At 35.4% G+C, this 22,940-nt stretch overlaps 1 protein-coding gene and 1 pseudogene across 4 annotated transcripts in view; both read left to right on the forward strand.

Annotated features, from left to right (window-relative positions):
- EEA1 (early endosome antigen 1) overlaps nt 1-22,940 on the forward strand; it is a 141,292-nt gene that overhangs the window by 40,076 nt on the left and 78,276 nt on the right. For 2 of the 4 annotated variants that reach the window (XM_036018572.1, XM_036018573.1), the window contains exons 3-10: nt 3,942-4,067; nt 10,498-10,625; nt 16,154-16,208; nt 16,304-16,369; nt 18,191-18,230; nt 19,096-19,209; nt 19,788-19,909; nt 20,845-21,000. In XM_036018572.1, coding sequence (XP_035874465.1) covers nt 3,942-4,067; nt 10,498-10,625; nt 16,154-16,208; nt 16,304-16,369; nt 18,191-18,230; nt 19,096-19,209; nt 19,788-19,909; nt 20,845-21,000 — 807 coding nt within the window. The remainder of the gene's footprint in view (nt 1-3,941; nt 4,068-10,497; nt 10,626-16,153; nt 16,209-16,303; nt 16,370-18,190; nt 18,231-19,095; nt 19,210-19,787; nt 19,910-20,844; nt 21,001-22,940) is intronic. The other 2 variants (XM_028531635.2, XM_036018574.1) reach the window with 1 other exon arrangement.
- On the forward strand, nt 4,074-10,486 carry LOC118498982 (annotated as a pseudogene).

The raw sequence follows: 22,940 nt of genomic DNA on the forward strand, positions 1-22,940 counted from the left end.
CTCAAAATTGCTGCAGCTCTTTGGGGTCGTTTATGGTTCCATATAAATTTTTGAAATGTTTGTTCTATATCTGTGAAACAAGTCATTGGTATTTTAATAGGAATAGCATTGATCTATAAATTGCTTTGGGTAATATGGACATTTTGATGACATAATTCTTCCAATCCATGAGCATGGTACATGCTTCCATTTGTTTGTGTCTTCATAAAATTCGTTCTTCAGTGTGGTGTAATTTTCTGAGTACAGATCTTTTACCTCCTTGGTTAGGTTTGTTCCTAGGTACTTTATTTTTCTTGTTGCTATATCAAATGGGATTTTTTTCCCCTGATTTCTATGTCTGAGATTTCATTGTTGGTGTACAAAAATGCCTTTGATTTCTGAATATTGACTTTTTATCCTGCTGTTTTGCCAGATTCACTTATTAGGTTGAGTAGTTTTTTTGGTGGAGTCTGTAGGGTTTTCTATGTATACTATCATGTCATTTGCAAATAATAACAGTTTTACTTCTTCCTTTCCAATTTGAATGTCTTTTATTTCTTTTTCTTGTCTGATTGCTGTGGCTAAGACTTCCAATGCTATTTTGAATAGAAGTGATAAAAGTGGACATCCTTCTCTTGTTTCTGATCTTAATGGGAAAGCTTTCAATTTTTGGCTGCTGAATATGATGTTGGCTATAGGTCTTTCATGTATGGCCTTTATTATGTTGAGGAATGATCCCTCTTCCCACTTTGCTGAGTGTTTTTATCATAAATGGGTGCTGTACCTTATCAAATCTTTTTCTGGGATGTGATTTTTGTTTTTCCTTTTGTTTGTGTAATGTATTATGTTATTGATTGGTGAATACTGTACCATCCTTGCATTCCTGGAATGAATCGCACTTGATTATGGTGTATGATCTTTTTAATGTATTGTTAGGTGTGGTTTGCCAATATTTTGTTGGGGATTTTAGTGTTTATATTCATCAGCAATATCAGCCTGTAGTTTTCTTTCTTTGTTGTATCTTTGTCTGGTTTTGGAATTAGGATGATACTGGCTTCATAAAAAGAGTTTGGGAGTCTTTCCTCTTCTTGGATGTTTTGGAATAGTCTGTGAAGGATAGGGGTTAGCTCTTCCTTAAATGTTTTGTAAAATTGTCCTGTGAAACGGTATGGTCCAAGGCTTTTGTGTGCTGGGAGTTTTTTTATTAATGCTTTGATTTTTGTCAGCTGTTATTGGTCTGTTCACATTTTCTGCTTCTTCTTCATTGAGTTTTGGAAGATTTTAATTTTTCTAGAAATTTGTCCATTTCACCTAGGTTTTCAAATTTCTTGGCATATAGTTCTTCATAGTAATTTCTTACAATCCTTTGTATTTCTGTGGTATGAATTGTAATCTCTCCTCTTTCATTTCTGATTGTGTTCATTTGGGTCCCCTCTCTCTTTTTCTTGATGAGTCTGCTTAAAGACCTATTGATTTTGTTTATCTTTTCAAAGAACCAGCTCCTGGATTCATTGATCCTTAGAATTGTTCTTTTAGTCTCTATGTTGCTTAATTCTGCTCTGATCTTGGTTATTTTCCTTCCTTCTACTTGCTCTAGGCTTTCTTTGTTGTCATTCTTCCAGTTTTTGTAGATGTAGGTTAGGTTGTTTATTTGAAATGTTTCTATCTTTTTTAGGTAGGTGTGTATTGGTATGAACTTCCCTCTTAGTACTGCCTGTGCTGTGCCCTATACATTTTGGAGTGCTGTGAGTTCATTTTCATTTGTTTCCAGAAACTTTTTGATTTCTCCCTTGATCTCATTCTTAACCCATTAATTGTTTAATAGCATGCTATTCAATCTCCATGAATTTGAGTGTTTTTTCCTTAAGGTTGGTTTCTAGTTTCAGTCCTTTGTGGTCTGAGAAGATGCTTGATATGATTTTTTTTTTTAAATTTGTTTAGGCTTGTTTTGTGTCCTGTCATGTGGTCTATCTTTAAGAATGTTCCATGTGCATTTGAAAAGAATTTGTATTTTACTTAAAATACAGATGTGTTCAAGTCCCCTAGTATAATTGTGTTGATATCAATATCTTTCTTGAAGTCCTCCAAGGTTTTCCTTATATATTTGGGTGTTCCTATGTTGAGTGCATATATGTTTATAATGTTTATATCTTCTTGATGGATTCTTCCCTTTAGTATTATGAAGTGTCCTTCTGGATCTCTTTTTATGACCCTTGTTTTGAAGTGTATTTTGTCAATGATGCCTTTTTTAAAAGAAGTATTACTCTGTGGCTTTAGCACTTGGGACTGTGGTTGTCTGAAAGATAATTAAAAAAACAATATCAAAATATTGGAATTCATGTCTCTCACTTTCATCTTCTCACTTATCTCCTTTAAGGGTATTAACAAAAGGAATAATGATATTAATGATGGTCAACATTTATTAATGTTTTCTTTGTTTCCAGTGTTTTGATAAACACTTTGCATATATTATGTCATTGAATTCTCATGAGATCCATAGGTAGTTTATTATTGTTATCTTAACTAACAGATGAGGGAACAGAAGGTCATCAAATCTACTAAGATTAGCGTGAATCCGTGATTGAAAACCAAGCCTAGCTCTTAACTGTTGCACTGTCTGGCCTTCCACTTTGGAACCTTGTCTGCAGTCTTCCTTTCCATCCTTGCTTTTGTCCTGAGTGACATAAGTGACTCGAGGAACATCCTGATCTCAGTTCTAACTGTTATCAATGCCAGTGCTCTTTATTACCTCTTTTCTAGCTACTGAAGCCCTAGCAGTACCTTCTTTGCCTTATTATCAGGAAGAATAATTTTACCTGAATTGTTAAAACATTATCTCTCATTTCTCACCGTAACTGCCCATCCTCTCAGAAACTCCTCATATTTTCACTACTTAACTTTGGGCTCAGTAAGCCAGGTATTTCAGACTTTTTATATCCTATCTTTTCTTTCAGTCTTTAACTTTTCCAGGCCTCATTTTCTTTTCTTATAACCATAACTTTAATGATAGTTGGTATTAGGGAATACTTAACAATGTCTTAGGCACTGTACTAGGCATTTTATGTATTGTACTACACAATAACTCTAGGAGAATAGTTACTAATATCAGCCCCATTTCATAGGTGAAGAAACTGGCAGCAAGTAAATTGATTTTCTTGAGCTCATATAGGTTGAGCACAGGTTAAGACTCAAATCCATATCTATTTTAAAACCCACAGTCATGGCATTATCACTTTTATAACCTATTTTTCTTCACTGCTGTCTTCTTCATTTTGTTTAATTTTTCCTTGATACTGTTAATTTTTCTAGTCTCTTGTCTTCTACTATTCCTGTCTGACAATTCCAAACCTTAGCTCAGTGTAACAGTTCACATTTTAAAATACAGATATTGTTAGGTATAGGGAATTTGAAAGATTGTTTTAAAATGGTATTATTTGGCTCAGAAAAGTAAAATGAAGGGTCACCTATGGGCAATTACGGGTGTGGGCAAGAAAGATATCTCAGACTATGGGTATATGATGAAGACTAAAAATTACTTTCATTATAAGAAATTTTGTTTAGTATATTGTATCACATAAAGGTATTTGTTATACCTACTAGACATTTCTATACCTACTAGACATCTAAGTAAAGGCTAACTTGCTAATAATAGCTCTCAGATAAGTAAGGATAAAGTGTCATAGACAAAAATAATAACAATCCAATTAATAATAAACACCTGATTATTATAATTTAAAAAAACGAACCAATGGCAATTTACAGCATAAGAGGAGGATTAATTTTAGAAGTCCTACTTTGTATAGATCTCCCACATTTTATGACATTAATACCCAAAACTTTCCTTCAGATAGTCTAAAAAGAGATAATACTAATTGTTTTCCTGTCATGTCTGTTTTCATTGTCTGTATTTTATTTTATAAATAACTTTTATGTAAATCTTCCTAAAAGTTGTTATTTCACAGGGTTTCATCTGTCCGTTATGTATGAAAAGATGTATAACTGCTGTTGATTTGTCGGAGCATTACCAGAAAGTACACGCTGAAAATGAAACAAGAGGACAGGAACTTCTTAATGACTCCAGTGCTACTGTGGGTCCTGTATATTTTGTTTTAGCAGCTTGGTTATGGGATGCTCAAAATAGCTTTGTTTTTCCTTGGCTTGGTGTTGCATACCTTTTTATGCTACAAGGGAATATGGGATTGATTGCTTTAATTATGCATGCTTTAAAGAAAATTCAGTAAGGAGAGGAGGCTCCTGGGAAGTTGGCTTGGTTTCTCTTACTGTTTGCAGCTATCTTTTGGTGAATCTCTAAACAAGTATAAAAGTTTAAGTTAGTATCTGTGCATAAATTTTGTTATGAAATTTGAAATGTGTGAATGATATTTTATTTCAACATTTAAGCTATATCTTAATTATATAGGTAATGCTTCAGTAATGAATGTATTAAAATGCTTTGCTCTTACACAGAAAGAGGACTTTGCCTGTGAGCAGTTACTGTCTTTACTTGGGAAAATATACAGCATTAGAACCTGGATCTACCACAATCTTTCTTCTGACTCTCCAGATCTGAGGGAGATGACAGAATGACACACACCCAAATGTTTCTCAGTAGTGTGTAAAACTGGTGCAAGGCTGAGAGTAGGATCCTGTGAGGGGAAGTGTTGTCCATTTTTAGGCTGGAAAAAGTTTCTGTGATGATCCTGATATATCTTTCCCTTGAAAATTACTGCAGTGTTCTAAAAAAAGAGAAACACAGCTTTTTTTTCTTCTTTTATAAATCTTAACAAAAGAATGAAAATTTTTATATTAGGAAAGACAAAAATATCAGACTCACTTTTTTTCTGTGAGGCAGTTACTCATGTAAGGAAATGATCTCACCAAACATTCACTTATTTAACATATTAATAGTGTAGCTCTTAGTTGCCAGCTATCTTGCTAGGTCAAGGAGACAAAAAGGTAAAATGTGATTTCTACCCCAGGAAGTTTCTATGATAGATTTTATTGGCAAAAAGAGTGCAACGGCTAATTTATCTTGAGGGGACACTGGAAAAATTTCACTGGGAAAAAATTAAACTGGACTTTCTCTGGGGCGATGGGAAAAATGGACATGGGTGAAACTCGCTGGAGCAGTGCTAACAAAGATAGAGGTCTAACTGGTTCTTGGAACTTTGCTTAGCATTTTACTAGTTGTCTTCCTTTCAGAAGTATGGGTTAACTGTTCTTATTTGTAGCTCTCGAAATCAAAAGGGATGATCTCACCTGGATCACTTAGATAAGAACTTTCCTTTTAATTCAAAGGATATTTGGTATAACAGGGATACCATAAGTATCAAGTTAAGTTCTTAGCTGTAGGGAATCTGAGAAAGGATCACAGATAACTGAATATAAGAGTAAGGAGTTTACTGTTTTTAATCTTAGGTAAACTGTGTGTGGGGTTTTTTTTTTTAAGTGGGTGAGAATTTGGAATGATTAAGGGTAATGAATGTAGCTGATTATTTTTAGTGTTTTGTTTGCTAACAGTACTTTTGTGGGAGTTATCTACCTAACAACCTCAATCCCCTTGAAAATGGTTTAGAAAAAATAAAGAGAGGTGGAGTCTCGTTACGTCCAGAAATAGTATCACAAAGTCCTTGAGCTAAAAAGATCACGCACTCTATTCATGGAATATCACTCAGGCACTCATTCTGAGACTATTTTACTTTTATTTTAAATGAGTGATGTGGTTTTAATAAAATTTTCCCTAATATAACCTTCCTATCCGTAGTTGACTAACATTGTTAGACATAGCATGCAAATAATTTTCAGGAAAGATTGTTGAAAGGCAAGACGAGAGTGTAGGAAAAACTGTAAAATGTGGTACAGGTATTAAAGAGTCTTGCCAGAATTTAGAGTGGATGACACCCAAATCACTGATTAATAATTCATGCTTCTGAGACATCAAGCAAAGATTTACTATCATCTATTTAAGAAGGTGAGGAAATATATGTATTTTGGAAAGATTTATTTTTATCAATAATATATCAAAATTTGAGTTTTATTTAAACAGGCAAGCTCTAATCACATGGAAAATTCACATAGGTGGAATATTTTTATAATTAAATATATATTACTGAACTTCTAAAATTTAGCTTTAGGGATGAATCAGTTCTTTCTGAATTATTAACCTGGTGATATTTAGAAGTTTTAATAATGTGTGGCATACCATAATGTGATCATTAGCTTTCTGGCATCATTAGGCTCCGAGAGCCAAAATTTGGAAGTAGAGACAATAGTCAAAGAGCCCAAATTGTGAAGACTGAAGTGTCATTGGGATGTGGGCTCTCTGAGGAACACTCTATAATTTGTCTTCTATGTCCTAGCAGAAGTTGAGACATAAAGGAGACATGACAGGCTGAATATTGTAGGGTCCATGTGTTGTTGCACTAAAGGCATGCCAACTCGTTCGGTGTTAACAGTTACTGGGCAGAAGTTACAAAAATGCCACATTAAGCATAACGTAGAACCATTATGAAACATGGTAGTAGAAATGAGATGGTTTGGAAGAAAGAGAGTGTAACACCTGCTAGATTAACACACAAACTGGGAGCATTCATTCATTCAAAAGACAGTGCTGAGTACCAAATACCTCTAGCGCCTAATGGCATTATTCTGATGTCCAAAGTCACATCCTCAGTACTACTGTTTTTGCTTGTCTCAGGAGTTTTGTAGGGTATCACCTACTGCACCCTGCAATCTGGCTCTCTGATCATAACACACCTCTGTTTCCTAAACACAACATGACTGTCTGTTATACCTCTTCCTGCATCTTTGGTGATGCTCCTCCATTTGCTTAGAAGGTCTTTCTTTTGCTTCTCACAAGAAAATGTTACTCATTCTGTAGTAACTAATTCCAATGTCTCATTAATATATATGTATATGTATATATATGTATACATGTATGTGTGTATGTATATCTCTTTCTTTTTTTAAACCGTTAACTGCTTCCACAGGCAGAGGTGGCTATGTCTTCCCCTGTGTTTCCATAGTTTTTCACAAATACGTGTGTTACAGCATTGTCTGGTGACGTATGTCTGTGTCTGCATATCAGTATCTCCAATACTGAGTGAGCCTTCATTTTGCCACATGATGTGCATGAATGATAAGTGAGGATATGCTATTTGCATAATATCCAACAAAGGAGCACAATTTTTATTTATTTCTTTTTAGTTTTTACTAAAAATAGTAAATAGTGTTCAGAATACTTATTGCTTAGTTCAGTCTTTCCCTCGGAAGTTTTGCTAATCTGTAAGCTGTTAAATCTTGTCTTTTTTTCCTCGCCAAATCCTGCATTGTTAGGTTCATTCACATTTCATAAAATAAATATACAATGTAGAAAGTATATAGTATGTTCAAAATTTTACATTAGCCATTAGGAAAACATAGATGAAAAGCTTTATGGTTGTGTATTAAGTGAATGTAGTAATGAGGATAGTGTTGGAGGAAAAAAGCAGTATATGCAAAGGCAGAGAAATGTGAAGTACCATGGTGTGTTCAGGGCCCCATAGACACCCACTTTGGACTTTCTTGAGGAGGTCCAGTGGCCCCCTAGAGCCCTCCTCTGATGTGGCAGCCCTCAGCCCTCTGACCTCCAGTGGGCCTCAGGAGCAGGACACAGAACTGGGCAATACCCACACAGAAGTTTTGCCAACTGCAGTCATGGTCTCCAGCCTTACATCACCTCATGGCCTGTGTCTTTGACTGTCTCCTTCTAGCCCCTGGCTTGTTCCACCCCCAGGGCAAGCTGCTTTCCTGGATCCCCAGTATCAGCTCTGTCTACGGGCACCTCTTCCTCTTCTGCAGGGTGTGCCGTTAACTAGGCTGAGGCTACCATCTGCTCCAGTGGGGTAGGGGTGCCCACAACTCGATGACTTCCAGCATAGCACCCTCCAAGGTGCCCCTCCACTCAGCATTTATAGCACAGTGCCTTCCAACATGCCCAACAGGTCAAAGCCTCCTGGTATAGTGCCCACTAATGTGCCCACCAGTCTAGCACCATCCATATTGCCTATCAACACAATATGTGCTGGCACAGAACCATCCAAGGTACCAAGGTTGGCTTGGTGGCCGAACCCATGTTGCCCACAAGCTTTGTGCCCAATAAGGTGCCTGCCAACATAGCACCCACCATTTGGAGCAGCAACAGACTCACAGAGGAGACACCATTGTCTCCAGTGCCCACAGGTGCCACTGCTGGAGACAGGTGCCTGTGCAGACAGAAGCTCTGATATTTGGGGCTCAGGGACAGAGCTGAGCAAACCAAGCAGGCTGTCTTCCCAGGACAGCCAGCTATTGTCTGGCTGCTCTGTGGACTTTGCCATCAGCTGTGACTCCTTGGGCCCGGAACCTGACAGTGCCCTAGAGGAGAATGAGTATGTGTTGGTGAATGGCCTGAGCATCCACATGGCTGAGGGTCCCAGCACTGACCTCCTGGTGGGCAACCCTGGGCTGCATGCTACCCCTCAGCTGAGGACAGAGGAGGAGGAGTCCCTGCTTGTTAGGATGGTGCTATGGGCTCCATGGCTTGGGGTGGCTGCTGCTGGGGCACTCCTGGCCACACTCCTGGCTGTGCTGTACCAGTGGTGCCTGCTCCAGTGAGGCCCCTCTGGCCTGCCCACCATGCATCTGCTCCCTTCCCTTCCATACATTTGTCCTTAGCCACAGAGTTGGTCTCACCCACCTTGTCCCTTTCTTGGGTCTAGCAGAGGCTGGGTTAGAGGGGAATCAGGCTACAGCCCTTGGTGGAGGCTGTGCCATCACCAACTGAGTCCTAGGAGGCAACATTTACATCCCAGCTGGTGTGCTTGCAGCTCCCTTACCATCCTTGGATTCCTGGCCTCAGTGTTGCTCTGTGCTCTCCAGACCTGCCACCTGGCAATCTGGGTTGCTACCTTTGTCCTCTGGAGAAGGTGCCTCCGTCTAGGCCTTATTTCTGTTTGCCCAAGTCCATGGATCAGAAGGTGCTGCTGAAGAGTTCAGGAGGTTAGCAATACCCACCCATATCCCCACTCCTGTCCTGCCCCTGTCCCTGGCAGCTGACAGCAGATGTCTGGGAAGAGGGATCCACAGGACCTCACCCCTGACCCCTTGCAGCACAGTCTGAGGCTGTTGCCCTACCCTAGGGAACACTGGAACTGCTTCTGGTCCTCCACTCATGCCAGGCAAGGGTGGGGAAAAGATCTGGAGGTTCCTGTGGACCCCTGGGAAGCCTGAGACAGCTGTTGAACCTGAGGATATCCTCTGAAGCCTCTTCCTAGTTTCCTCACCCCTCTTCTCTTTCCCTTCCTCCTGGTCCTCATCTCCATGCAGATTGGGGAGGTGCCCTTTGGGTTGGGGAGGGAACCTTCTGAACAGAGCTCAGGTTGAAGTTTGGACTTCAGCTTCACCTCTTCCTAGGCTCTGTGGCCTGGGCAGGTGATTAGACTTCTCTGGTCTTGCTTCCCCACATGGACTATGTCATGGCTCATCCGTCACTGGGTTCTAATGAGATTGAAGCATACAGGTGTTTGTCAAGTGACTGGCCCAGGGAAGGTAGCCACTAAATGCTTCTCTCTACTCTCCCCTGCCCACCCTAGGAGAAATGATGGCAGGAGAGGCAGAGTGCCCAATCAGTAAGGGTGCAACTCTGCAGCATAGGGTAGCGTAGGCCTGAGTCCTGCTCTGCCTCTCATTACTCTGTGCTCCTGGGCAAGGTGTTAACCTCTGTGCCCCTGTTTTCTTAGCTGTGAAAGGGGGATGAATAGTAAAATAATAATAATAATAATAAGTAAATAGATAAGTATATATAAAAAAGGTACTTCAGTATTTTAGTATTGTTGAAGCCTGTTGTGTAGAGAGAGAGGTGTCAAGAGATCATTGGGAGGATAGTTGTGCATGATTGGGTATGCCATAGCCATTTAAGAATTCTGGGATTATTTGTAAGTTTTTTCAACTCTGTAGGTCTGTATATTAATTTTAGGCTTTTGTAGTATTTATCTGGGGGTAGTGAGAAGATTTACTTCTCAACCATTGTAGATACTCTGGTAGTTATGAGTTATATATTATATTATGCTTTTTCTCATTCAGTGATCAGAATGCTTCATGTTCTTAATTTTATTGTTTTCATTCCTATGAGGTAGATTGGAGCATAGATTATTTTACTGATGGGGATATCTAGAGAAAGGGAGGATATAATGGTGTATGTTCTCTACTAGTCATCCGAATTAGAGCTAATTTCTCAGATTAGAATTGTATACTCTAGCCATTAATTTATTCAACTTAAAACATGGTTGTAAGGGATTTCTTTATATTTTATAAACTCTAACCAGAATAGACAGTGATGTACCTGTGTACAAAACCAGAATTTGGGATTAATACCAAATTATAACTTATTTTTGGCACCACTGTGTGAGTAAGACACTTGACTATATTTCATAATATACAAATAATTATTTTGCAGTATTAAACAGTATTTTGAAATATTTTTTCTGCCTTTTTCTATAGGGTTTCATATGTCCCCAGTGTATGAAATCTCTTGGATCTGCTGATGAACTTTTCAAACACTATGAGGCAGTTCATGATGCTGGTAATGATTCAGGTCATGGAGGGGAGGCTAATCTTTCTCTGAAGCGGTAGGTATGGTATAATAGTTTTGAAGTGTAATATTATGAATGCATGTAATATCATCGTTTAATGATGAATAGTTAGTTTGTGAAAATAGTAGTATTTTTATATGATTTAATTTAAGTCTATCCTCAGTTAGCATGGCTTTTCTCCTTTACTATTATAACTTCTTCTGTCCTTGCCCAGCAATGATCTATATTAGCATCTACTACATGGTCCAGAAGTTGTGTTTTTAATGGAGATTGTAAGTTATCAAAAGATGGTTAAGTTATATTTATCATATTCTGTTTAATAAAGAATGATATGCTTTGTTTAGAAGATTTTATGGTAAGTTGTTAAAATAATAAATATAGCAAAGAATTAAAATTTCAGAATTATTTTAAAGATTTCTTTTATAATTACCAATTTAATAGTAAACACACATACACATTCTGCTTCTTGACAATTTTGCCTCACCGTTTAAAAATTAAATTAAACTAAAATATAATTACTTAGAATAACATTCAGCAATATAACTTTGCTTTTCTTTTGCTATTGGTGAGAACTCTTCTCTTATACTACTACTAAGGAAGCAAGCTTGATTTCATTCTACTTGTAAAAATTTTTTTCATTCTTCTCTTAAAAACAAAAAAGGATGCCTCTTGCTTAATCTGTTGTAACACAAAGAACATCACATAAAGAAAAAACATTATGATCAAATAACTCTGGTTGTTAGATAATACAGGACTATAAAATATGACTGCTTAAACTTATTAAAATATCTGGGAAAACCAGTGCTTTTCAGAAGTATGAATCTTCCCTTTTATCTGATTGTTAATGCTCTTCAGTATTTTTATATGTGAGTTAATAATTTTGAGCACAACTTTTGTCATTTGTTAGGAAATTGATATAAAATATGTACTTAAAGTACATTATAAATATTTTTATATATATCAGTTTAACAGTTGCTTTTTCAGCTATGAATTAGTGCCAATATGTGAACTTTCAACATAAAATTATCTACAGTCTATACTTATTTTTACTTTTTCTAAAAAAATATTGTATTTATTTACATATATAGAGAGAGGAAGGGAGGGATAAAGAAAGGGAGAGAAACATCAATGTGTGATTGCTTGCCTCTTGCATGTGCCCACTCAGATACCTGGCTTGCAACCTAGGCGCATACCCTGACCTGGAATTGAACTGGTGACCTTTAGGTTTGCAGGATGACATCCAGCCCAGTGAGCTACACCAGTCAGGGCCATTTTTGCTCCTTAACTGTTATTTAATGTTTAGCAAGTCAAGGCCTGGATTCTGTCCTACTATTCTCGTGAAACTATTCCTTCAAAGGCTAAGAATAACCTGGATTATTTTCAGTTCTTATTGTGTATGAGGGAGAAATTTTCCTTTACCTTCCTAGGTTATTTTGGCTGGTCTAATAATTAAGTCTACTTGAGACAGATTAACAAGAGAAAATAACCACATTTAATTACATAAGTACTTGTGAGAACCCTATATATGTGAAAGAGTTAGACACACCACATGCATGAGAGTTTCAAAGACAGAAAGGTAAAAATGAGTATGTATGACATTCTGAGCTAAGAAATGAGATGAAGTGCCTTAAGGTTTCAGAGGGGAGGAAGGTCATTCCTAAGATAAAAAGAGCAGATACTGAGTAATTAGAAGTTTCCCTGCCCTAGGTCCTAAAAAGTTATTTCTGGTGATAACTTTGTGGGCAAGTTCTCAGTTTAAATTATTTAAGTCAACAGTATAGTTTCTCTTGAGCCTGTAGGATCTCCATTGCCTTCAGTTCAAAATAATCCCCATGCCAAAGTAGTACATCTTGGGGAGGCCCGTCGTGAGCCCCTTTGGCATCTTACTTGACTTCTGTTTTGGTTTTCTATTACCTTGTAACAATTCACCCAAGATTTAGTCGTTTAAAACTGTAACAGTTTATTACTTACGATTCTTTGGGTTGACTGGGTGGTTCTTTTGTTGTAAGTGGTGTAGACTGGGGTGTTGGGAAGGCCAAAAGATCCAAAATGGCCTTAAATTCATTGCCGGAAATTGATGTTGGATGCTGGCTGGAAGCTCAGCTGGGGCTGTGTGTCAGGGGTATTAGTTCTCCTACTTACAGGCTTCTTCACATGGCTGCTTGGACTTAACAGACGAGCAGTTGTGTTCCTGAGAAGGAGAATTTCAAAATGAAAGAAGCAGAAGCTGCTCATTTTCTTCAGGCCTGGTTACACAAGTGTCAGAGCCTCACTTATGCCACATTCTGCTGGTCAAAGTAGCCACAGGGGGACTCAGGAATCAGAGGGCCAGCTTGGTTTCAAGAGGCCATGAAGCAAACTCTATCAGTAGAGAAGTGGCTTCTGCAAATATGAAGGGAAGAAGTTGATGGTAGCCATCTTTGTAGATTATCTACCACAATCTCTGCAAAATTTGGCTTTGCTTACTTTTCTCTTTCTACTTGTCTGAGATAACATACAGTTGATATTATTCTTTCTCCATCTGTTTGGTGTGCTCATCTGGCTCTACATCCACATCCATGACTTCCTCCTAAACTACATCTCCAAACTAGAATTATTTCCCGGGATGCCTACTAGGTGTCTTCACATAGATGTTCCAAAGAAACATCTCACTATTGACATTTTCTAAACAGGGTTTATTGTTTGCTTTAAACCTACTCATTATCTACCTCTCCTGGTGAATGGCAGCGTTATCTTTCTACCCAATTACTAAAGCCAGAAAATTGAATTTGCTTATTTTTACATACCTGCCTCTGCTTCCCTGTCTGACCTGTTCCAAAGTCTAGTTAATTCTGTCTCCCCTAGGGGTACTAGTCTTATTGGGGCAACCACTTTATAAGGTATATAAATGTCTTATCACTATATAGTAAACCTGAAACTAATATAATATTGTATGTCACCTGTAATTAAAAAATTCTATCTCCTGAACAGCTCTCATAACCTTTTCCATATTTAGTGCTGCAGCTTATTTTAGGCTTCATCTCTCACTCGAAAATGTTTTTTTCAGTATTTACAGTTGGCTCTCTTCCTTCAGTCTTGTACCTCTCCAATGAACTTTATATTGCTTTCAAGGTAATAATCTTAAGGTGCAAATTTGATTGCTGTTGCTCTGAGTAGTAATTTTCACTAGTTTATCTCTTACTGTATCTGTTCCCATTTTTCTATATTTCTCCAGTTTCTGACAATTAATTCTGCCCCTCACTAACACAGTGGATAACATGTGACTGTGGGCCCCTTGTGTTTTTAGATCAAAAGCCCACATGATTTGGGTGGGTCATGAAACCTTTTTGCTTCAAAGCTCTCTGTTTATCACTTTACATGTGACTTTTACCAACATTGATTACATATTTGAAACCTGATGCATTAGTAGTTTTGTGGAGACCAGATTTTTAAAATGCATGTACGGATAGTATATACAGAATGCAAAAATAAAATGATTCAAGAAGTTATATGGTAAAAATGTATTCCTTGCTACTCCTTTCTCTAGCCTCTTACTGCTTATCAGTTTCTTACATATACTTTCAGAGAAAGTCTATACCTATATACCCGTATGTTTATATCTGTGTACATATAAAATATTTAAATTTCTATAATTACATAAAAGAGTAGTTCTACAATGTTCATCTTTTATTTCTCTGAGTATCTTATGAATTGTTTCACATAAATGCAGATAAAGCTGTTTCACTTTTTTAAATGACAGCACAGAATTTTATCATTCTTCTATTGATGAGCATTTAAGGTATTTCCAGTGTTTTGCAATTACAAATGATGTGATATATACCCTTGTGGATGCATCATTTGTATGTGAAGGAGTATATCTGTAAGGTAAATTTCTAGAAGTGGAATTTTTGGACAAAATTTCTCTTTAAAATTGTAATAGATGGTACCAATTTTCTTTTGTAAATATCCTAAGATGTTTTATGTTATACTTTAGAAGATTTTCTGTTGTAAGCAAATTATTTTCACAAGTTTGTTGAGTGGCACTTTAATAAAGATTAATTGGAGCAACTGAGGCTACCAAGTTAGAATTTGAATTGGAATTACCTTCCTTGGAAAGTATTTGTTATTATTTTCTTTCTTCATCATTTAGTTTATATATAGAGTTGGAAGATCACTTAATAGTAGAGAAAGCTTAAAACACACCCATACTTTTCCATACACATGTGAAAACTAAGTGTCCTAATTGTCATGTGATTTCTATATATCAGGTTAGTTGGTAGAGCCATATGGGGGAGAGGGAGTTGTAGGGGGTGGGGGACACACATGTACTGGAAATGAAGGCTAATGAAAATTTTACAAGATAAGAAACAACAAAAGCAGGACTCTGTTATTGAACTTTACTTTTGTCTTCAGAAGATTATAGGCTTTCTCTCAGAGTTTATCTCTGTCATGAAGCCCTGCTAGGTAGAAGTTGCCACTATCTTTGTATCTGTTTTTATTTGCATCATAGAACTGATGATAGTCTATTACTCTTACTTACTGACATGTTCACTTCTCCCATTAGTTTGAACAACTTGAGAGCATAGAATAGACAACAAATGTCTGTTGAATAATGAATGAATTCCTTACTTATGAATGGCTATAAAAGGAAGAAGACTTATTTCTCCATCTTTTATGTTTCTCTTAGTTGGCAATTTTCTTTCTTTTTCACTATTAACCCTATTTCACATATCGAGCTGACTCTTTTTATTCTCTATCTCTGCCCTCATTCTAGAGAAGAATTCTCCCATCAATATGTTTCATTGTCTTTTACCTTGCTGATAAATGCTTGCACTGATGTGGACTTGGTCCTCTCCTCATTAGAAATGACCTTGTTCTCCTATTCCCTTCATCCTAGAATCAGTTCATTTGAGGATTCGTAATGAACTCATTTCAGTTCTTGTGTCTTCTACCATGGCAGTCATTAGTAGTGGCAAGGAACAAGGAGAATCCCGTGTGTGTGTGTGTGTGTGTGTGTGTGTGTATGTGAGAGAGAGAGAGAGAGAGAGAGAGAGAGAGAGAGAGAGAGAGAGAGAGATAGAGAGATAGAGATAGAGAGATTTATAGTCCAAATGGGAAGGTATGTCCAAATATATAGAAGGATAATCCCAAAAATATTTTATCATGGAATCTTTCTTGCATTAGGGCCTGGAGTGGACCTTGGCTCACCATTCTTTTTCATACTGACTCTTAGGTGAGGGAAACAATGTGAGAATTTTCCACAGGAAACAGCGTGTCAGACTTAAAGAACAGAGCTAAGTGAATGAGGGGGAGAGTAATAAGGCAGGGACTAGATGGTGCAGATTTTATATTCCTTGTTAATGAGTTTAGATTTTATGCTAACTGCAATAGGAAACCATTGATGCTTATTGTTGGTAAATTAATGCACTACACGTAAAATCTACAAGAGTCTTTATTTTTTTTAAGTTGGGAAAACTAGAATATCATTATATAGTCACTAGCTGTGATTTGTTAAGAAAGTAGGTTGTTAATTAACATTAACTATTAATTCTCCATCCCGCCACCCCCGCCCCAAATATGTTTAGAGATGATGTAACACTACTTAGACAAGAGGTCCAAGACCTACAGGCTTCACTTAAGGTAAGGTTAAAAAGGATTATGTTTGTTTATTTTCAGTGTGTCAGGTAACAAATCTTTTAAAATTTGCTAATTAAAAATCTTTTTTTTCCCTTTAGGAAGAAAAATGGTATTCAGAAGAATTAAAAAAAGAATTAGAAAAATTTCAAGGGCTGCAGCAGCAAGTAATTGTTTTTAAATGCTTGAAGTGTATTTGTTAGTTGATTGTCATCATTGTTGCAAATTAAGCATAACACTTTTTTTTTGTAAGCAGGTGGCCTGATACAAACAAATTCCTAATTCGTTTCCTGTGCTTAATAGCCAACACATGTATAGGAATCAGAGCTGTAACTTTTTAAAGGTGCTCTATTAACAATCAGTTATCTGTGGATTGTTTTTTTATAGCAGGCTGCATTATTCTATTCTAACAATGTACCTAAATGGTAGGAAAAAAAAGGTTTAAACAATAGTGAAACTCTTTAAAACATTTGTGGTTGTGACAAATTGGAAATGACTAAAATGTGCGTTAAGGGAAAGAACTATTATTAACTGTTTTAATGAATGGTGTTTGGAAATGTGGGAAAACTTGTATTGACAATGTCAGGTTTCAAAACCAGAATACAATATTGATATATGTGTGTGTGTACACATCAACATGTATATACTATATGACTTTAACCACATAAAAGTAATACTAGACAAAGAAAATCACTGTGCTGTCAAAAAGTTATTATCTCTGAGTAAGATTCTTTTAATATCCTGATTTTGTATAGTTTAGTGTATTTTCTAAGTAAATATCTTAACCAATTATGATTTTTATACTAAAATTATATAAATTGCAGAAAGAATTGTAGAATAATGAATTTTACCAAATCTATATATAGTTTTCATTTGTAAGAATAAAATAAAGACCCTTCAACAATAGTTTTAATATTTTCATAAAGTATTTAGTGATCTCTTTGCAGATTATCTGAGCATATTGTGACTCTCAGTCAGTCCTTTTGCCTTTTAGTCTTTTCACCAAAAATTGTCATTTGGACTAGAAAAGACAAAAACAAATAAGTGAATAACAAGGTATCAGTCTTGCTACTACTCAGCCTCTGTTAATTGAAGTTGCATTAAAGAAGTTTTTAATCTAAAATACTTGTAGATCAATTACTCATCTTTTACATGGATGCCATTAATGCGATGCCATTAACAGGTGATCTGTATTATCATCTGTACTTGAAAACAGACAGGAAGTTCCTAACTACTTTTGAGATGACTATTTCACATTTAATAAGTTAAATAAATTTTCCGCAGTGCAAAGTAGAAATTGACTTGTTGGGAGATATACCTTTGGGGAAAAATGTGTTTGAAATATTGATGATTCTTAGCAATTATAATGCCTAAATCCAATGAATAGGAAAAATCCAGATGTATTCTGAGATACTTTATCAGACACTAATCAGATGTGAATAACTTTTTAGTATATGAAAATAATGATGAAGCAGTATATTATTTTGTTCTAATGCATGTGACCAATTAAACTTTATGGAATATATTTTTTATTTTTGTTTTTTTAAAAGATGATTTATAATTCTGTATTAACAGTTTATGCTTTTAAAGCCATTTTTTAAATACTGATAGTTCCATGGCATATTTATCTTATGCTAATTTTCAAATATTATAGGATTGAATCTTGCCTATTAACTTATTTGCTCTAGGATCTATTTAATTGTAGTAATTTATATTTATTTATTACTGAATTTATGGAATTTAAGATGCCATCTATTGCAAGGAACATAGTAATTTCGTATATGTTAACATAAAAACATTCTTAGAACCAGTGAGATGTATTTAAATTATTATGCCAGTGTGCCTAGGGTCATCTTAGAGCTATGGAAGAATGTGAGTAGGCCAAAATTTAACTTTTATCAAAATCTTCTTACTTACCTGACAGATTATGTCTTTCAGAGATTTTTATTTTAACACTGTATTTGTGTATGTCTTATGTTTTCTTTGAGGAGTCTAAACCTGATGGATTGGTGGCTGATTCATCAGCAGGTAACTTTACTTAAAGCAGCTATTTCATTTCTCTTTTACGTCTTTCTCATTCTTTCTTACTTTGTTCTTAATATCTTATGCTTGCTATATGATTTTTGTTTTGTGGTTATACTTTATAGTTCTAAAATAGTGAAGATAATAGTAATATTCTAAGTTTGCAGGGCTTGTTACCTGTGAACTCTATAATTTAATCAGTGTACTGAAATCTTAGTGTTTTGTTTATTATATTATGAAGTTATAAACTTCTGGATTATGGTGATATGGTTGTTAGCGAAAAGTTAAATCTAGTGTCAAAGAGTGATGTGCTCTTTTTCTCTTAAAATGAAACTAGCATCTTTGTAACTGACTTTAATTGGAGGAATGCTCAATGAATCAAAATTATTTTTGAGGTTAATTTTGTCTGTATTTAAATTCCCTCTGAAATCCCTTTTCTTTATGAGAATGAAGTATCAGGACTTGATTACCTGTTTTAATTGATTATTTTACTTAAGACCTTGATTATTTTTAAACCATTTCTCATTTTTTTCACATTATTACAATTTTTTTTTTGGAGAAGCAGAATATGTGTGTTCCTTTCTAGCAGTTGAAAGATATAGGGAAATAACTATGAAGTGTGAAATCAAAGTAATTTTTAAAGAAATATTTATAGATTATTTGGGTGTGATGCTAAATAGTCCTTTCATTTATTTTACATGTTTGTAAATTATGACTTGTGTCTTAAATAAACCATATGCTTAATTCTTAAAATATGAAAGTACTCGAAATGGGTAATAGACATTTTGTTTTTAACTAGTGCAATGATTATGATATAAGTTAGCCAATATAAATAATATTGTTTTTGAATAAATGGTATACATTTTTGTAGAACTTCACTCTTTGGAGAGACAGTTAGATGAAGCCCAAACAGAAAATTTTAATATTAAGCAAATGAAAGACTTATTTGAGCAGAAAGCAGCACAACTTGCTACTGAAATTGCAGGTAAATTGAATAAAAATTTTTTAACTAATATATTAGTTTTATTTATTTTTTGCCATTATATATCCTAGAAATAAACATTGTATTTAGTGATGAAATATATGTTATAGACTATGGTGGCTATTACTGCAATTTAATAACATAATTGCCATGTAAATTATTTTGTTTGTCCTCCCACCTGTTCCCTTCAAAGGACTGAGTTTCTCTGTTGAATTCTTCCTGAATTGGGGGGGGGGAGTGGATGTCTTAAAGGTCAACAAAAAACATTTTCAAAATGTTGAATAACATAGTATATATAGATTTAACCTTTGATTTATACTATCATTTACATATATTTATTAACTACATTCTTTTAGGTAAAATATTACATATGATTAAATGTATACTGTAACTCTAGTAGGATACTATATATACAAGCATGAGATTTTTAAAGCTCATTTAATGTAATCATAACTATACTTTTATTAGGTTATCTAAGGAATATGCATTTGAATTAAGTGATATATAGATATGTACTACAATGTACAGGAATTTCTAAAACTGTCTTCTAGAGTATCTCATGAAACATAATTTTTGTTTAGATATAAAGTCAAAATATGATGAAGAAAGGAGTCTTCGAGAAGCTGCTGAGCAAAAAGTGTCACATTTGACAGAAGAATTAAATAAAGAGTCAACTATAATTCAAGATCTGAAAACTGAACTGGTAATTACGAACCATTTATTAGAATGTATTTTATAATCTTCTAAAATAAAAACGAAATAGCTACTGTGATGAAGAATTTTTAAAAATATAGCTTGAATAAAATGGAGGAAATAAAATTTTCTGTAGTTCTTCTTCCACCTTCATATATACTATATATGATTTTTTAAAATCAAAATGGCATTTTGTGATACATAATTTATTACCTTAGCATTTTTGTGGTTTCTATCTCAATATTATCTGTCTTTTTAGGAGGTTAGTAGTTATAGTAGCATCCGTATCTCTGACCCTGGCCTTCCCTTGCACTTTAGTTTTATAAACCCACCTACTTTAGGATGCTTCTAGTTGCATTTCTAGCTTTTATTTCAAATTCAATTAAGTATTACATCAAGTCATTGTATTTCCTCCATAACTGTATTTCTTTCACTGGTGCTGTACATCTTCAACACTTCCCAGGTTTAACAGTCTTGAATCTGTTCTTGACTCTTTTTTGTTCTTTATTTAGCACTCAATAAGTATATAAATGAATGAATCAACTAGATTCAATCTACAACAAACCATAATTATGCTTACATCTGTTCCTTCTTCATTTTTATTACCAGTTTCTTAGGATGGAAAATGAAGGAATGTAAGCATTTGTCAAGTGATTGTTATGACCAACGGGTGTAGTTTGTGAAAGAAAGGAAAGCAAAGAAAGCCCTAAGGATAATTGGAATTTGCTATGTTGCACCTGGAGTGGTAATACTAGTAAATATAAGATAGAATGGGAAAAGGAGATGGTTATTATGTGAAAAAAATCAGTGTGTGATGTTCAGAGTTCATTAATTGATATTAAAAATTGTTTTCATTTTGGTTTCTTTGTGGTGGAACCATTTAAAATGTTTATTAGTTTAGTTTTTCACTATAATTTTTAATTAATATATGTTGTTGCTTCACAGCTTCAGAGACCTGGTATAGAAGATGTTGCTGTGTTAAAGAAAGAACTAGTTCAAGTTCAAACACTAATGGATAACATGACCTTGGAACGTGAGAGAGAATCTGAAAAACTCAAAGATGAGTGCAAAAAGTTACAAGCAGATTATGCTAACTCAGAGGTAATGAAGTTCAGTGTACTGAAATGTGATCGACATTAATTTATTTATACTGTTGAGATAATCAAGATTTGAGATTTTTCTGAGCTATCAAAATAGCATTCGCCTTTTCTTTCATTTATTCTCAGTAATATTTGTATATAGTCAGTATGGTCTGAGAGTTAATATTTTTGTTTATGCTTTATGTAGCTAGACACTTTGAGAAGAATGTTTGCTTAAAAGTGTATTGTGCTATTTAATGAATGATGTTTATTTTGTAGAGATAATACTTAAAATTAAATGTGCTCCTGGCTAGTCAGTAAGTGGTAATTGAGCTTATTTCAGTTAGGTGGGGGTAAAGGAGGCATCTCTAATAATGGATCCACTACTCTTGCTAGATGATGTAGGAGTTCATATTTCTTCAAAAGTCAGCCATTCCAGTGAGTTCCCTGTAACTTACATGCACATGTTCCAGGTCTCCTGAGGAATTACACAGAATAAGTCCTTTCTTTTTTCCTCAGGAGGGATTTGAAAGCTGTTCATTTATATAAAGATTTTATTTATTTGTTTGTTTGTTTGTTTGTTTAATTTAGAGGGGAAGGGAGGGAGAGAGGGAGAGAAACATTGAAGTTTGAGAGAAACATCCATTGGTTGCCTCTCACATGCCCCCAACTGGGACCAGACCCACAATCCAGGCATGTGCTCTGACCATGAATCCTGAATTGAACCTGTGACCTTTTGCAGGATGATGCTCGACCAATTGAGCCATGCTGGTCAGGTCAAGGCTGTTCATGTTTACTCTGAGATTTTTCTCTTCCAGGATAAACATTCTCAGTTCCTTCTGTAATTTCTCATTTGGCATTACTTTGGCCTTTAAATCCCTTATATAATTATGTCAGCATATAAGCTCTAGAATATGTAGTAAACATATTTGCATAAAAATACTGGCTTTTATCCTTTTTTACTGTATTATAGGAGGTATTGTTATGTCTATATTATTTGTAGTTCTTAAGCTGGGAAAAGGGAGAAACTGTATGGCATAAACAATAAAAATTTAAAAAAACAAAAAGTTGGGGAAAATAAATTATAGTGACCTTTAATTTGTATCTCTGTCTTAGAGTTTTTAAAGTAGTGATCTAAAAGACACTCTATTCATATTTGGTAATATATTAGTGAGCTATGGAGTATAAATATCAACTCATGTCCTCTTTTACTTCCTTGAATATCTTATCAATGGAGGAATGGTGAAAGTTTATGCATAGAACACACATAGGCATATGAGGCTTTATAATGCTTCAGATTTTAAAGTTTATGAATTTTAGGTACAGATTTCCCAAAAGCGATCTTTGTAGCCCACTAACAAACACACAAAAACCTACGCTTTTTCTGTCAATTTAGGGAGTTCATGAACTCATCAAAGATGCTCAAAAGCTCGTAATGTGTAATCAAGTAGAGGCTGAACCAAACATGTCTTGATGTGGACCCCGGCCTGCAGGGTCCATGTGTTGTGGCTACCACAAACAAATTCACACGGACTGCAGAAGTCCTGTGGAGAAAAAGGGACAGCATGGGCACTCTCTAAGTGAGAGAGAGGGCCCTGAACGTGGCCTTAGACAGGCCTTTATTGCTTTTCTGGGTACATTACATCAAGGATGGTCCTCATTTACTGTGCACAGGTTCGCTGTAGGTGATTACCTTTTACAGATAACAAAGGAAAGAATGTCGCTAATTACTTCAAAGAGAAGGATATTGCAGATCAAGGAGAAAAGTGGTTTTACTGTTTGCACTCAATGCTTGGGAGGTTTAGCACAGACTTTAGGAAGTTACTTTAAAGATATGCAGTAAACATTTGCTGCCTCAATCCAGGGTGAGGGAGTTTTAGCAAAAGCAAGCCTCATAGCAGCCTAGGTACAATGCAGGCCTGATTCCCCATGGGAAAACCTGTCTGTGGGCGTGGGTTCTGT

Source organism: Phyllostomus discolor, chromosome 2, assembly GCF_004126475.2.
Source record: "Phyllostomus discolor isolate MPI-MPIP mPhyDis1 chromosome 2, mPhyDis1.pri.v3, whole genome shotgun sequence".
Lineage (NCBI taxonomy): Eukaryota > Metazoa > Chordata > Mammalia > Chiroptera > Phyllostomidae > Phyllostomus > Phyllostomus discolor.